Source organism: Otolemur garnettii, unplaced genomic scaffold (assembly GCF_000181295.1).
Source record: "Otolemur garnettii isolate 467f Iridium unplaced genomic scaffold, OtoGar3 scaffold00020, whole genome shotgun sequence".
NCBI classification, from domain to species: domain Eukaryota; kingdom Metazoa; phylum Chordata; class Mammalia; order Primates; family Galagidae; genus Otolemur; species Otolemur garnettii.
This window is the reverse complement of record NW_003852415.1, coordinates 6,246,623-6,259,836: the sequence shown is the minus strand read 5'-3', so window position 1 is coordinate 6,259,836 and position 13,214 is coordinate 6,246,623. Positions and strand designations below refer to the sequence as shown.

At 38.9% G+C, this 13,214-nt stretch overlaps 1 protein-coding gene across 4 annotated transcripts in view; it reads right to left on the bottom strand.

Moving 5' to 3' along the window:
* NRXN3 (neurexin 3) overlaps positions 1–13,214 on the bottom strand; it is a 1,203,771-nt gene that overhangs the window by 151,694 nt on the left and 1,038,863 nt on the right. For 3 of the 4 annotated variants that reach the window (XM_012803511.2, XM_012803512.1, XM_012803514.1), the window contains one exon: positions 6,100–6,407. In XM_012803511.2, coding sequence (XP_012658965.1) covers positions 6,100–6,407 — 308 coding nt within the window. Of the gene's footprint in view, positions 1–6,099; positions 6,408–11,904; positions 11,995–13,214 lie in introns of all 4 variants that reach the window. The other variant, XM_012803513.1, reaches the window with a different exon arrangement.

The window sequence follows — 13,214 nt, the reverse complement described above, 5'->3', positions numbered from 1 at the left end:
ATGCCAGAATGCCATTGCTCCCAACGTGCTGTAAACCCGTGTGTCATATGTTTTGCTGAATGGTACGAAATTGCTGATACCTCAGCATTTTAACTTACAAAAATGGTGATTTCATACACTGCTGCTTTAGAACAGCCTCGGTGTAATAACTTGAGCAAAGCCAATGCCCACTTCGTAATAGGAAAGAGTCTCTGATAGAAATCCCTCCTAATTGATGAGCTCAGGGTTTTGATTCAATCTGGGACCCGGGGTCATTGTGGATTTGTGGGGATGTACACAAATTTGTTCTCCTTGTGCTTATCCAATCCTCCACGAGGGCTGAGCTCCAGGAGGGTCTGTGAATTCTGGGAGACTCTTAAGTTGAAGTGCTTTCCTAATGTGGATTTCTTTAGTGAAACCTTCTGGGGTGATTTTCCACATAATGATACTTACTACTCACAGTGAGCCCACTGGGGGAAGAATGGTTTTGCACTTTTACAGACAATGAAACTGAGGCTATGAGAGACTAGTGCCCAGAGATGCACAGCCAAGTTACTGGAAGGACTTGGAGATCAGCTGAGAAATTCTAACACGAAAGCACATAACCTTCCCTTCAACGCCCTGAGTCTCTACCCAGAGCAAGCAGTGTATAGGATCAACGTTTTAATTACATGCTTTGGCGTTGTTTTGCGATCATCATTATCAAGGCTGACGTGTGCACCTTACTGTTCCTAGCCTGAAACTGAAAAGCCAAAAAAGAAAAAAAGGACTTTCCCATATGCACACTGTTACAAAGCCTGGAAAATGGTTGCTTCCCTCTGGAATTTTTGAAAGTGATTCACATTTAATTGCCAAGTTTGTGAAGCTTACAATGACAATGAAATCACACAAACCCCTTGTCTTTCATTTCTGCTGTTTATTAGGATAGTTCCAATCCATTGTGATTTTCCTGGCAGTGGCCAATGTCAAGGTGACTTTTCCAATGCCCAGCACAGAAAAAGTGTGTCATGATCAGCCTCCTGCAAATATATTGTAAATGATTCCAAATCAAATGGTGATTTGCACAGAACACACTGGTCTTTCTTTCTTTTCTTTTTGCACTGGTAACAACTCAGGCTGCAGGGCTAAGGTAAAATAATGCATATTATTCTAACTATTATCCTCTTGGCCGTTTCCTCTCCTGTGGGAACATTTTGGTCAGGGTGGGCTGAAAGTTAGTGGTAAAAGACTCTTGTTTCTCCCCTTTTCCTTCTGTCTTGAATCAGGACCAAGGAATTGAGTTCAGACTGGAGTGGAACCTTTCCATTTTAGAACTACTGATGTCAGGATAATTCCCACCAAGACTGGAGACAGCGCAGTGGGAGTGTCTGTGCAGTCCCTGGCACGACCCTGAAAGTGAGATCTATAGGAGACCTGATCCAGCTCCCTCTTCTGGGTTCCTTCCCATGGGGGTGAGGAGGTTCAGGCCAAGGCTCTCATAGACTGATCCCTTGTTTTTGAAAAATTATCTCTGTGCATTCTCTGTTCTATTTGGGCCTGGCTATCTCTCCCTCAAATTATCATCTCCGACTTTTACAGCTTAGCTTCTGGCATTCAATCACCAGGAATGTGTTCCTCTCATGGCCTGCCTAATTGTCCTCATTCTAGAAGGCCCAGCTCCATTCTCACCTCCTCCAGGAAATTTGGCCAAGCCACCCATCCCGTCTGCTACTCTTCACCCCCAATATCAGAAACCACTCAAAAGTCACTGCCTCGGACTGGTAATTAATTAAGGGCCTTCTTGCCCTGTTTAGGTTTTCAGAGCCATCAGAACAAGGCTTGGATTCTACTTGGATTCTACTCCCATGAACCCTAAAGCAATGTGTGAATAGACTGAGCTCTTGTCTGAATGTATTTCCCAAGGTCCATAGACTCTAAATGGATTTAAAAATAGGAGATACAATTCTAAATGGGTAGTGAGGTGTCAGAGAAGTCTTTCTATGAGATCATAGACATTTTTGATTTGCCAGAATTAATTTTAGCCTTTAAATTCTACCCTGATCCCCCTTAACTTCTTTATTTCCTTCAATCTTCCCAGGCCCACTCTAAAACTACAACCACTCATGTCAAAAGCAGCAGCTCCATTTTCTGAGGAAGCACCTTGCTTGGAGAGGATTGACTTACATACCAATCACTGGGGATAGAATATAACCATCATTGTTAAAATATACATAGTTTTACCCTGTATGGTATACTTGTTTTAAGCATATTACTTATATTAACTCAGTTATGCTTATAGTAATTATTTAACGTAGTCACTACCTACACAACGTGGCAAACTTAGCTTGGTTGAAAATTCTTGCTACTTCTCCTGGGGAGAAATAGTATTTATGATTCCTCCTCTGAAACTGGGAAAGCGCTATGACTGGACCAATAGAGTCTGGTATAAGTGACACAGTGCCAGTTTCCTGGCTCAGGCCATAAAAATCTGGGTCCTATATTTCTTCTCCCTAAAAACATTCTCTCAGGGAATCCTGAGCCTTCATGAAGAGAGCCCAGTGACTCTGCTGGGGGAGACGACAAGGAGAATCCTTGAGACTAGGCAGAGAGGAAAAAGGGCCCAGCTATGTTCAGTCTTTGTCTTAACCCACCAAGGCATAAGATGTGTGCATATATAAGGCCAGGCCCTCCAGGCAAAAGCAGCCACTGAGTGACCCCAAGCGACTGCAGATGGGTCAGAAAAATTCCCTCATTGAACCTGCCCAGATTTCTGACCAGCATAGAGATCTAATGACATAGCCATTGTTTTAAGCCACCAAGTTATAGGACAGCCTATTTCACAGCACTAATTAACTAGAACCTATGTGACTCATCCAGGGTCACTTAGCTAATAGGAAGATGAACTAGGCTTTAAACCTGAGCTAGTTTGGCTCCAGGTCTTACCACTGAAAAAGTAAAAAAAATGCCCACAGGACCCCTATTGCTCTGGAGGAAAATCTTTCCCTAAGCTATGCCATTGCCAGTTGTTAAATAACTATAAGGTAGGTAATAAAACCCATCTTGGTTTTGACTTATTTAATAACTCTGTATTGAGTACTTAGTAAGTGCCAGATCTTGAAAATTCTCACCCAACCATTTGCTTTCACCATGTACATATTAACAATATGTTCCATTTAAGGGAATGCCTGGAGACAGCCTCTTTAATATGGGATCAAGACCTGATGCTTAGGAAAGATAGCTATGAGGACTTTAACACTGCCCCCTGTCGTTCGTGAGTAATTCTGCACTCAGGTCTGTTACAGACTGGGATAAAAGAAATATCAAAACACCACTTACGTGAGTAGGCCATAGCACCGGGGAACCACATCAACTCAAAAATCGACTCAGTCACAGTCACACACAGACATGAGTGGTACCCAAAGGAACTGTACAGTTTCCTTTTGAACTGAAATCAGCACTCAACAAGGTTCCCCAGAAAAAAATAACTTCTTGGTATATTTCCTTACTTTTTACTTTAAGAATCAACTAGTGGATTTTTGAATAGCCAGGTTTTCATATTTCTGGACTTACATACTTATTTTGTTACCCCAGAGGAGTCTCGTTTCAGGACAAATTTGCTTAACCATGGTACGGGAGCAAAGAAGGACAGAACAGAGCATCACTGGAGAACGTTCTATGTTCGATTTCACACATAAACATGTGGATGCTTTTCGTGAATATGAAATCTCGTCTTCCTCACTTTTTTTTCTCCCTTCTGAAGTATTTCTCCCAGAGATCAGAACTTTATAATTCTTCTTTATCCAAAAATACCAGCTGGTATGAAATGTCATGCAGGCATATTAACACTTCTATATCAACCGTCCTCACTTAAAGTCCCCAGAGTCTGAGAATTGTCCTAAGCCTTTAATAGGATCTAGTGGTTGGTGGGTCTCCAACCCTCAGATAGGTCTGAGGTGGTCTACTAAATGTACTTGAGACCAGAGATGTGGTTCTTCAGATTTTATGGATCACAAGACAGAGTTCTTATGGCTAGTTGGAAAGGTCAAAAATGTTCAAACCTTTGGTGCAAAGTTACTTTCTCCAGTTAGTCTTTACAAAAAACATGAGGGCTTTGTATTCTGTATCCTGGTCTAATCAGTTCTGCTAGGCTGTTGGCTTTCTTCCAAGAATGTACATGTACACACCCTTAAAACTAAAGAGTGTCAACAGGTTTATAACTCATTTTTATACCCTTGGTGGAAGTAACAGGATCGACATGTACACACAATCCAATTATGACTGCACACAAGGAAAAAGAAACACACCAGAGAGAGGCTGTTGGGGAAGGCATTCCCAGATGTCCACCACCTCTGAAATGACCATAGGTTCTGTGATATTTATAGTCATAATCACTGACAAGACTTATGCATCACCTTGTACCCTGCTTGTCTCTAGAAGGTCTGATTTTGTTTGTGGAAAAAGTCCAGGAGCTCATCCAATTTGCTCCCATTCAGGTATGTATTGCAGGCAGGAAGGCCAAAAACTGATCATCTCAGTGGCTTAGTCCCTGAATCCCCATGTAACATTCAATCTTCCTGAGGTCAGTGAAAATTTGGCCTTACAAAGGACTGCAGGACCAGCCATACCGAAGAAGGAAAAGCCATTTGCTTTTCTGCTTCCCACAGAGATAGCAGAATATGTTCTGACAGAAACAAAACAAGTCTGCCAAGATCTGTGCAGACAGAACTATCCTTTCACCAACAATAAACAGATCTGCTCTTGAGCTATAGAGAGTCATAATAGAAATATATATTGCCTTTTATCTTCTTTTCAGTGAGCAGAGCATAGTGTCAGGAGTTATTGCTTTAATATCAGTAGGGAAGAGCTATTTTTTTTTTTCTTTTGAGCCTGTGCCTAGGTATGCATGTAATAGCACATACAACTATAGGAGTGCTATGCTAACCGGGTTTTTAGTAGCCTTTCAAAACCATGTAAACTTGGCTTGATAATATTATCCCACATAGAGCTTCAAACTCTATGTAGGATAGAGTAGGAGTCATGTAAGGAGATATCTAGATGTTCTGCTTAAAGAAAAGGAAAAAAGAAGACAACACTTTTTATCACTACCTAAATCACAATTCTGAAAAGTAGACACATGCATGGGGCTTAATTGATTATTGATTTTCAGTTTACAACGTTTATTGGAGTCAAGAGGAGGGTGATGTCAGACATTCAATTGAGCTCCTGGATAATGCCTTAAAACTAAGACATAAAAGGGACAAGTACTGATCCACTGAATTTTCTACAAACACTAACTAGGCTAGGGGTAATTTCCCCACAAGCAATTGGGCTGTCTTATTTTATGCCAAAGCATTTAAGGCTAATAACTCAATTAACCTCCTACCCCCTACTAACTAGATTTATGAAATGCCAAGGGAGTCAGCAAAGTATTAAGCTTTCACTTGTATATAATTACTTTCAAGTAGAAAACAAAAGTCTTACTACAAAACTAAGGACTTCCTTTGTAGCCAAACTCAAACCTTCAAATTTTCTGATGGAAATAGTTATCTCAGTCAAAATATAAAGAAAACAGAATGGACCAAAAAAATCACAAGTGATTAATCAAGACTTGATAGCAAACACAAAGACTGCATTTTATAAGGATTAGTTGAACTTCTAGCTTCAATTGCCCTTGATTTAATGGTACCCATCGGGCTCAATAATGAACGATTCATGTTCTAGCAAAGCCATCTGGAGAATGTGAATAGAATTGAACTAGGATATCGTCTTTCATATGATAACACATTTTTCTTTTCCCTTTTCCCCCTTTTGCTATTTGAAAAGAAAGGTAATAAAATGAAAAGAGGGAGCATTTCACACTGACTGGTGTAGGCTCTTGCTCATTCTGAATAACAGCTTTACCATTTCAGTGATAAATATGACAGGGATAATAACCCACGAGTGCCACAAGACTTTTACAATTTCCTTGGCAATGACTTCACCTTTCTCTATTCTCCTGGGTCTTGTTACTATGAACATCTGCAGGGATCCTCCCTATAAACATAGTAATTCAAACTCTTTAGCTGCATAGGACACTGACCGTGATAACAACCTTTCACAGAGAAAGATGCAGAAGGAATTAATGCTTAGAAAAGGGCTTACCTGAATGCTGGCTGTAGAGCGATTCTTACGGGTTGTGGTGGTTGCCATTGTAGTAGTGGTTTCCATGACAGTGGTAGACATTTCTGGTGGCATGGAGGTCGTCTGTGTTGCTCCCAAAATTGACGGGACTTCTCCTACCAGCCGGACACTTCCATTGATTTTTATATTGGGGTTGTTCTCAGCTGCCATGTTCAGTACTTTCAAACCATCATAATAGAGTCCAGAGAGTTGGCCTTGGAAGAGGCGTCCTTTGTCCTTTCCACCGATGGCTATTTGCGCCTGAGTGTTGAAGATGGTTAACTGCCGGCCTAGTGGGTTGGGTGGGGGAAACATTATTATTCTCGTACATTTTCTCTCTTTAGCTTACCTGGTCTATTCAGACCAGGTATCATAACAGGCTTCCTTGAGCAATTATAGGAGGGGAAAAAATGGATAACAAAAATTCAATACCGACATTGGCAAGTAACATTTCATTGTGATTATCTCTTCCACTGACTAGCTGAAAATCCTAGATAACCTAAATAGTCAAGTCTCTATTTCTTTATTCTGAGAAAGAAGAGTCTTGGTTCAGTGATGAGAAGTATTATAGTCTTCTCGGGTATGTAATTGTAGATGACAGAAAGAAACGCCTAAATTAGGTGATGACCAGAATAAATCATAGATGCCTCACGTACTAATTTTAAAGCTACAAAGTAACATAATAAGAACTAAAAAGAGTTATATATGGGCAACAAACACTGAGTGAGGTGACTCAGAACATTACATTTCAAAATGATGTCTGATAATTAAATTAAATTAACTGAAATTAAATTCCAGTTAACGGACTTGGGTTCATTGCATACTTGTAAAAGTGAATGTTCTGATCACCAAACACATCATTTCCTATAAATCTTATTGGTGCCTCACATTCTTATTTATATTTTCTCTTTAGCAATATTGTGATAGATAAATTTCTATTTCTATTAATTTTTTGCAGGGATATAGGCTATGGTCACACAATTAAATCATTCTCTAAAATATGGAATATAAGTAGATATTGATAATGCTCCTGGCCTGGGATGGAAAGACATCATTTTAGTCAATAAATTTTAAAAAGTGAATGAGGATTAATCAGGGAAGCGACACAAAAAAACTTCTTAAAATGATACACGGGTAGGTTAATGGGCTAACCAGTAGTTTACCTTATTTTGGGTTCCCATTTGGGGGCCATTTATATTTCTGTGAAAAGACTATCAAAACTATCAAATCTATCAGAATGATATTGTAACAGAATAGAGTTTAGAATGGTGGAATTCAACCAAACCCACTCTCAATTATTTCTCCTTACAAAAGCCTCTTTCAGGTACTAAATCTAAGAAAAAAACCAAACAGCTTTCAAAAATTCATTGTAATTTATCAGATGGCATCATGCTAAGGCATTCTTATCACCATTATTTCTCTAGGTTATTCTGTTCTGCCTTTCTGTATGAAGAAGGTGGGGGAGACTTATTAATGGAATTAAACAGATCCCTTCTGAATTTTCCTCCATGTCGGTCAGTGATCAAACAATGCTCCAGTCATTCTTAATCATCTGAATTATTTTAGCTATAAATAACAGGAAAAAATTTTTTCTTTATTTTTTTTCTAGCTTAATAAAAAGGGGGTATATTTTTAATGAACTGAAATTTTTACTCCACAATCTACTCCACAATCTCTGTTATGGTATACTATGAGATGTTGGGCTCTTAAACTCAACCTCTGCTTCTATTCCACGGTCTTCAAGGTTATAGGGTGATATCTATGCTTGAAATTTTGGTATGTAACGTGGAAAACCTTTTCAATGTATAATAACTGAGCAGGTGGAAAGGCCAGGAAAGAGAAAATGCGTCTGCTCAGAGGCCGCTCTGTAGATAAGAGTGAACACCACTCAATGAGCAAAGCTTACAGGCCTGCCAGTCAGGAATAATTTATAAATAATGTCCTTTACAGGCTTCAAACACTATAGTATGGTAAACCAACCAGAGAATTTTGTTACAGCAAAACAACCTACAGTCTATAAAAAAAAAAAAATCTATGGAATATGGAAATGAGATCTGCCAGCCTCAATAATAATAGAATTGCCCAGCTCTCAAGGGTGCAATCAAAATAGATCTAATAGATTTCCATTATTTCCCAACCAATTCCATCAACGTGCTAAGAACACGGATTACTGTCTGACTGTCTGTTCTTTGGCCTCTGTCCTCTTCTCATAAGATGCAGCAAAATAATTGAATGTATAATAACACTGAGTAATGGCCTGGAGTTCACATCTTTTTACTGTTTACTTTTGACAACGTATTTTTCTGGAAGCCCTAAGCTTACTACAAAAGAAATGAAATCATAGAAGGGAAGAGTAAATACTCCCTCAACTTCACAGAGACCTTGGGGAAAGCTTTACATAATAAATTAGAAGAAACTGCCTAACGAGATATTTCTAGAATGCAAGTTCAATAACTTCACTAGACAGTGCTAACACCCAGGGACGCCTTCCACGTGCATAACTCTTGGCCAGTCATAATATTTATCCATCTCTTTTTCTTCTATAGTTCAGCACCTATAATCAGTTAATGGTTCTATTTCATTACAGGTAGAAAATCTTATATTCTAATTCTTGAAAGTATTTTACAATAACAACCTCTATAAAGGCTCTAAGGATATTTTCCTGTTGGTTATTCTGCCAATGCTTATAAATAAAAAGGTCAGAGAAAATTGAAATGCAAAGTGGAATTTCTCTGGCTAGAAATAATGGATTGTATTCATTCCAGTTGCCACAGTTCCCTCTAGGTAGTGGTCTTTGTTTGTTCAAGACTGACCCCAGTATCAGGAAAAAGCATGCAAAAGCATGTTTCCTGGGCCACAAGATAAAGCTGCAGCTCCATTCCTGGTTGTCGCTGCTTTTGCAGAAAGATCTCACTAATCAATTATTGAGAAAAAGACACTGGTGGTGTGAGACTGGAAGAGGAGTTTTGTCTATGTTTTCATTTTACCATAGGAAGTATTTGGGGTTTTGTTTGCTTGTGTGTTGCATGGTGTATTTATGGCTAGATCTGCTTTTCTTCTGTGTTAAAGCCCACTCCTAGCCTTCTGTACCTTGGATTCAGTAGTTAATAGCAAAAGCTAGCAGTCACTAACGGGATAGTGGAACACTCCAGTCTCCTGCCGTCCTTTCCTCTGATTAATGTATCTCTCTCAGCTAAGCAGCAGCTAGTGAATAAATGAGAAATAGTCATCACTATCCTCTCCCTATAAAGAATGTGAAGGACTAGACAAAGTTTCTCTTTTTATCATTTGCCCAAGATTTCCCAAAATCCATGTCAGGTCTCATTATCCTCATTGATTTCACTCCTTAGGATTTGAGATCAATCTCAGTGTTATAATAAGTGATTACATATACACACATATGTGTACGGATGTCCCAATCTGAGACTTGTTCTATCATCAATAATATACAATTTGGTTCTAACACCAGTACGGGATTTATAGCAGATTATTTTTTATTGTTTTACGTGCCCATCCACTTGGAAGTCATTAATTATTTCCTCATTTGGACATCAAGTTCACATACTGCTTCAATTAAGTCTTTGCATGTCTCCAGTCAGTGTTACACAAAGACTAATTAATTAAACCTCAGAACACCCTCGGGGAATAGACAGTATTATTTCTCTTCTTCTCAGATAGGAAATCTGAGATATAAAAAGGTTAAGTGAATTGTCTAAGGTCAGAAAGTTAGTCAATAGAAGACAGAGCCAGCAAAGAGACTGGGGAATTGTGTGACCCAGCTCTCGTCCCCAATGACAGAGACAACTAGAAAGAGGCATTCCAAGTACTTCTCTAATGCACCTGTCTACTCATCCTTCTCTCCTTACCCTTCAGGTTCATTGTCTTTAGGAGGTCTTTTGTTATATATTTTCTATTTCTTCCGAAGGGAAAGTTAACTAGGCAGAGGAAGAGATAAGATAATAGAATCGATGTTACTCACCCAAATTAACAATAACAACAAAAGGGGTTTAAACGAAACAAATTCGGAAGAGAATCTAACCATTTGCAAATAACGCTTTTCCATATTGGAGGCATAGATAACCATATATACACTTTTAAGAAACTAGACGTCTTCCTCCATTCCCCTTCCACTCCCACCCCCCTTCCACTCCCACCCTGCAACTCGTGTATTTGAGACCATCCTTCAACATAGAAGCCAACCGATAACAATGCTATCATAAGGAAAACTAAAGCCTACTCATAACATCATAATGGTTTATACAAATGAAAATGCCTGGCATGCTATTAAACTGAGACTTCAAAAGGCAATGGAGTAAAATAAAATATTATTCACATGAAATTGAAAGAAACAAAAAAGTTTTCTCAGGCACATGAGGGTCAAGACATGCATCTGGTTTTCTCGTCCTATCTAAGAGTGAGGCAGTCATCGTCTTTAATGTTAAAGGGACTTTATGAGCTGGTGATTACTGAATACAATTATTTGCTTTTTAGAGTTATTCTTAATTTATTTTTCATTTAGACCACATATGATTAAAACAGGGCAAACAGTTAAGACGCTGTGAGGATGTTCCGTGTTTAAAGGTCAGAATGTCCCCACCCAACTTAAAACTATCATATTTTCTTGTTTTGTTGAGTTGAATCCTAATGCATCCAATCACTCCTTATATATAAGTCAATCAAATCTTCAGGAATATAAAGAGCTCATTTAGGGTGGCGCCTGTGGCTCAAAGGAGTAGGGCACCGGCCCCATATCCTGGAGGAGGTGGGTTCAAACCCAGCCCCAGCCAAAAACTGCAAAAATTAAAAAAAAAAAAAAAATAAGAGCTCATTTAACGTGTTGAGACAAGAGCAGCTTCTATTGGTTTAGGAAAGAACAGAATAAAAACCTTTCTAAAGATAGAGATTTTTCTTCCCTGAAAGACAATGCTTTCTCTCCTAACAAGTAAAAGCCACACAGAAAATTCTAACATCCGTTCTAACCGCTGCCCTCTTTTATTAACAGTGTGGTTGTTTTCTCCAGCACATCGGAAACAGCTGTTTTGCCTTTCATGAGCCTCTGCCTTTCCAACTCATTATCTTAACTACTTACACTTTGGTTGCAGAAAACATCAAATACACCAGGGATCGTGCAACCAAAGTCTAATAAGTTTGCTTTTGTTTTGTTTAAGTTTCACTCAGCAGCAAGGACACAATTAATCTCTCATAAAAGAATTTTGCCTCTGCGGGTTTGACTTTAAAGGCAAAATTCATCTTTCTAATTCTTGGGTTTAAGAACCAATGTTAAAAAAAATTGTTCCCCTTATAACATTTGTTTTAAGCAGTTTAAGTTACAAGAGTTGATCTATGAGATTTGGGGTGGTGGTTAACCGTGCTGGAGACAGGAAAGCCCACATGAGCCTCGACAGGTAAGTTTAAAAAATACTTTTGAAAATTCTTTAAACAGCTTTGGTATAAGAGGTAATTTAAAACAAATTAACAAATAACGTCATGCAGTGGTTAAATTGCCATAATACATTTCTTTTTTAGAGGTGCCTGGAATTTCCTGTTTGTGCCTGTCACTCTGATAGCAGGCTAGATGTTAGTCCCTTTAACTGTATTTTAATGGCAATGTATTATAGCATGATTTATCAACATATGGCAGGTGGAAGCTGACACAAATTATAATGAAAATTAAAACAGTCATTTATGCAGCAGGCGATTATCATTTAAGGAACATTTATTTGCAGGCTTTAAAAATGAGGGTTTAGAATCAAATGATTTTAAAATGAAAGTTTTAACGACGGTTACCTTTTTCCTGCAGCCACTCCTCTACGGGCCGGTTATATTTGAAGGGGATTTTCTGTTTTACCATTTGGAAGCGTTCATTATCAGTGTTGCCTTTAAAGTTTAAAAAACAGCTTAAAAAACAATCTGAAAAGTCAATACGTCATTAAAAAACATCCTAGGTTTTTGGTTTATGAAGTTTTTTAGAGCTAGGTATCAATTTATCTTTAGTAGAGGTGGAGTTGAAGTCACTCTGCCCGTGGTTGATAGGCTTAGAGGTCAGGTGAGTCTTAGCTACGCAGGACTCCATCGTAGTTCTGGTTTGGAAATGCAGCTTGGAGTAGGAATTGGTAGGAGGTTGGCCATTTATAGAAATGGGTCTTCACTCGCCACCTCACTCCAGCTGCACCTTAATTGGGCTTACTGAGGCACAAAGATGCCCTTGACCTACGAGTAATTCACCTGCCAGATCAGTTTCATGATGTAGGGCAGGGACGGAGCTTCTCACTCATGTGCGCTCCTAGCCATTCCAAGGTGTTTTCATCAGAAGCAGAGGGCCTTCCTGATTCTCCTGTTAAGTTTTTACACCTGTTCTATCTTCTGGCCAAGCGTCATTAAGGAAGATGATTTAAGCCTGGATGGCCGGGGAGACTTGTAAGACTCTGGCATCTCACAACCTACTTAAAGAGCAAGTGGTATAAATGAATCTTTCTTTCTTTCTTTCTATCACTATCCCTTTCTCTAGATTTGTTAAAAAGAAGGAAACATGAAGTAAATGTCTGGAAATGAAGGTGATTATAAACATAATGATGCAGCCTTTGTAGGTATTTGAGTACCTACATTTTCTTACTAGAAATACAGACTAACTTCATATGTTTTCACTCCCTCTCTCTCTCTCTCTCTCTCTTTCTCTTTCTCTCACTGACTCTTTTACCCAAGCAAGGTCCCTCCTGAACTAGCATCCATTGAGAAAGTCTGGTAGGGATACTTATTCCAAGCATGAAATATCCAATTAGTTTCAAGACTCAAGCATAATGTGTTTAACCGCTAGCATGCCCTCCTCTTCCTTTCCTAACTGCTATTGCCACTCCTGGATGGTTCCTCTAATTAGGAAGGCTTGGAGTGATGTTGTGGAGATACGCCCCTAACGACTGTGCTTCAAATAACAAAATCATGAAGCCAAGCTTTGGGAGCTGTTCTCTCTCATCAACCAACTTTGTACTGATGTAGCCTAAACTGGAGAATTGTAATTTCTTACTTCAGATTCATTAGCCCTCTACCGGAATTTACGAAACTCCATTCCAAATTACCTATATTAAAAATGAAAGAAAAAA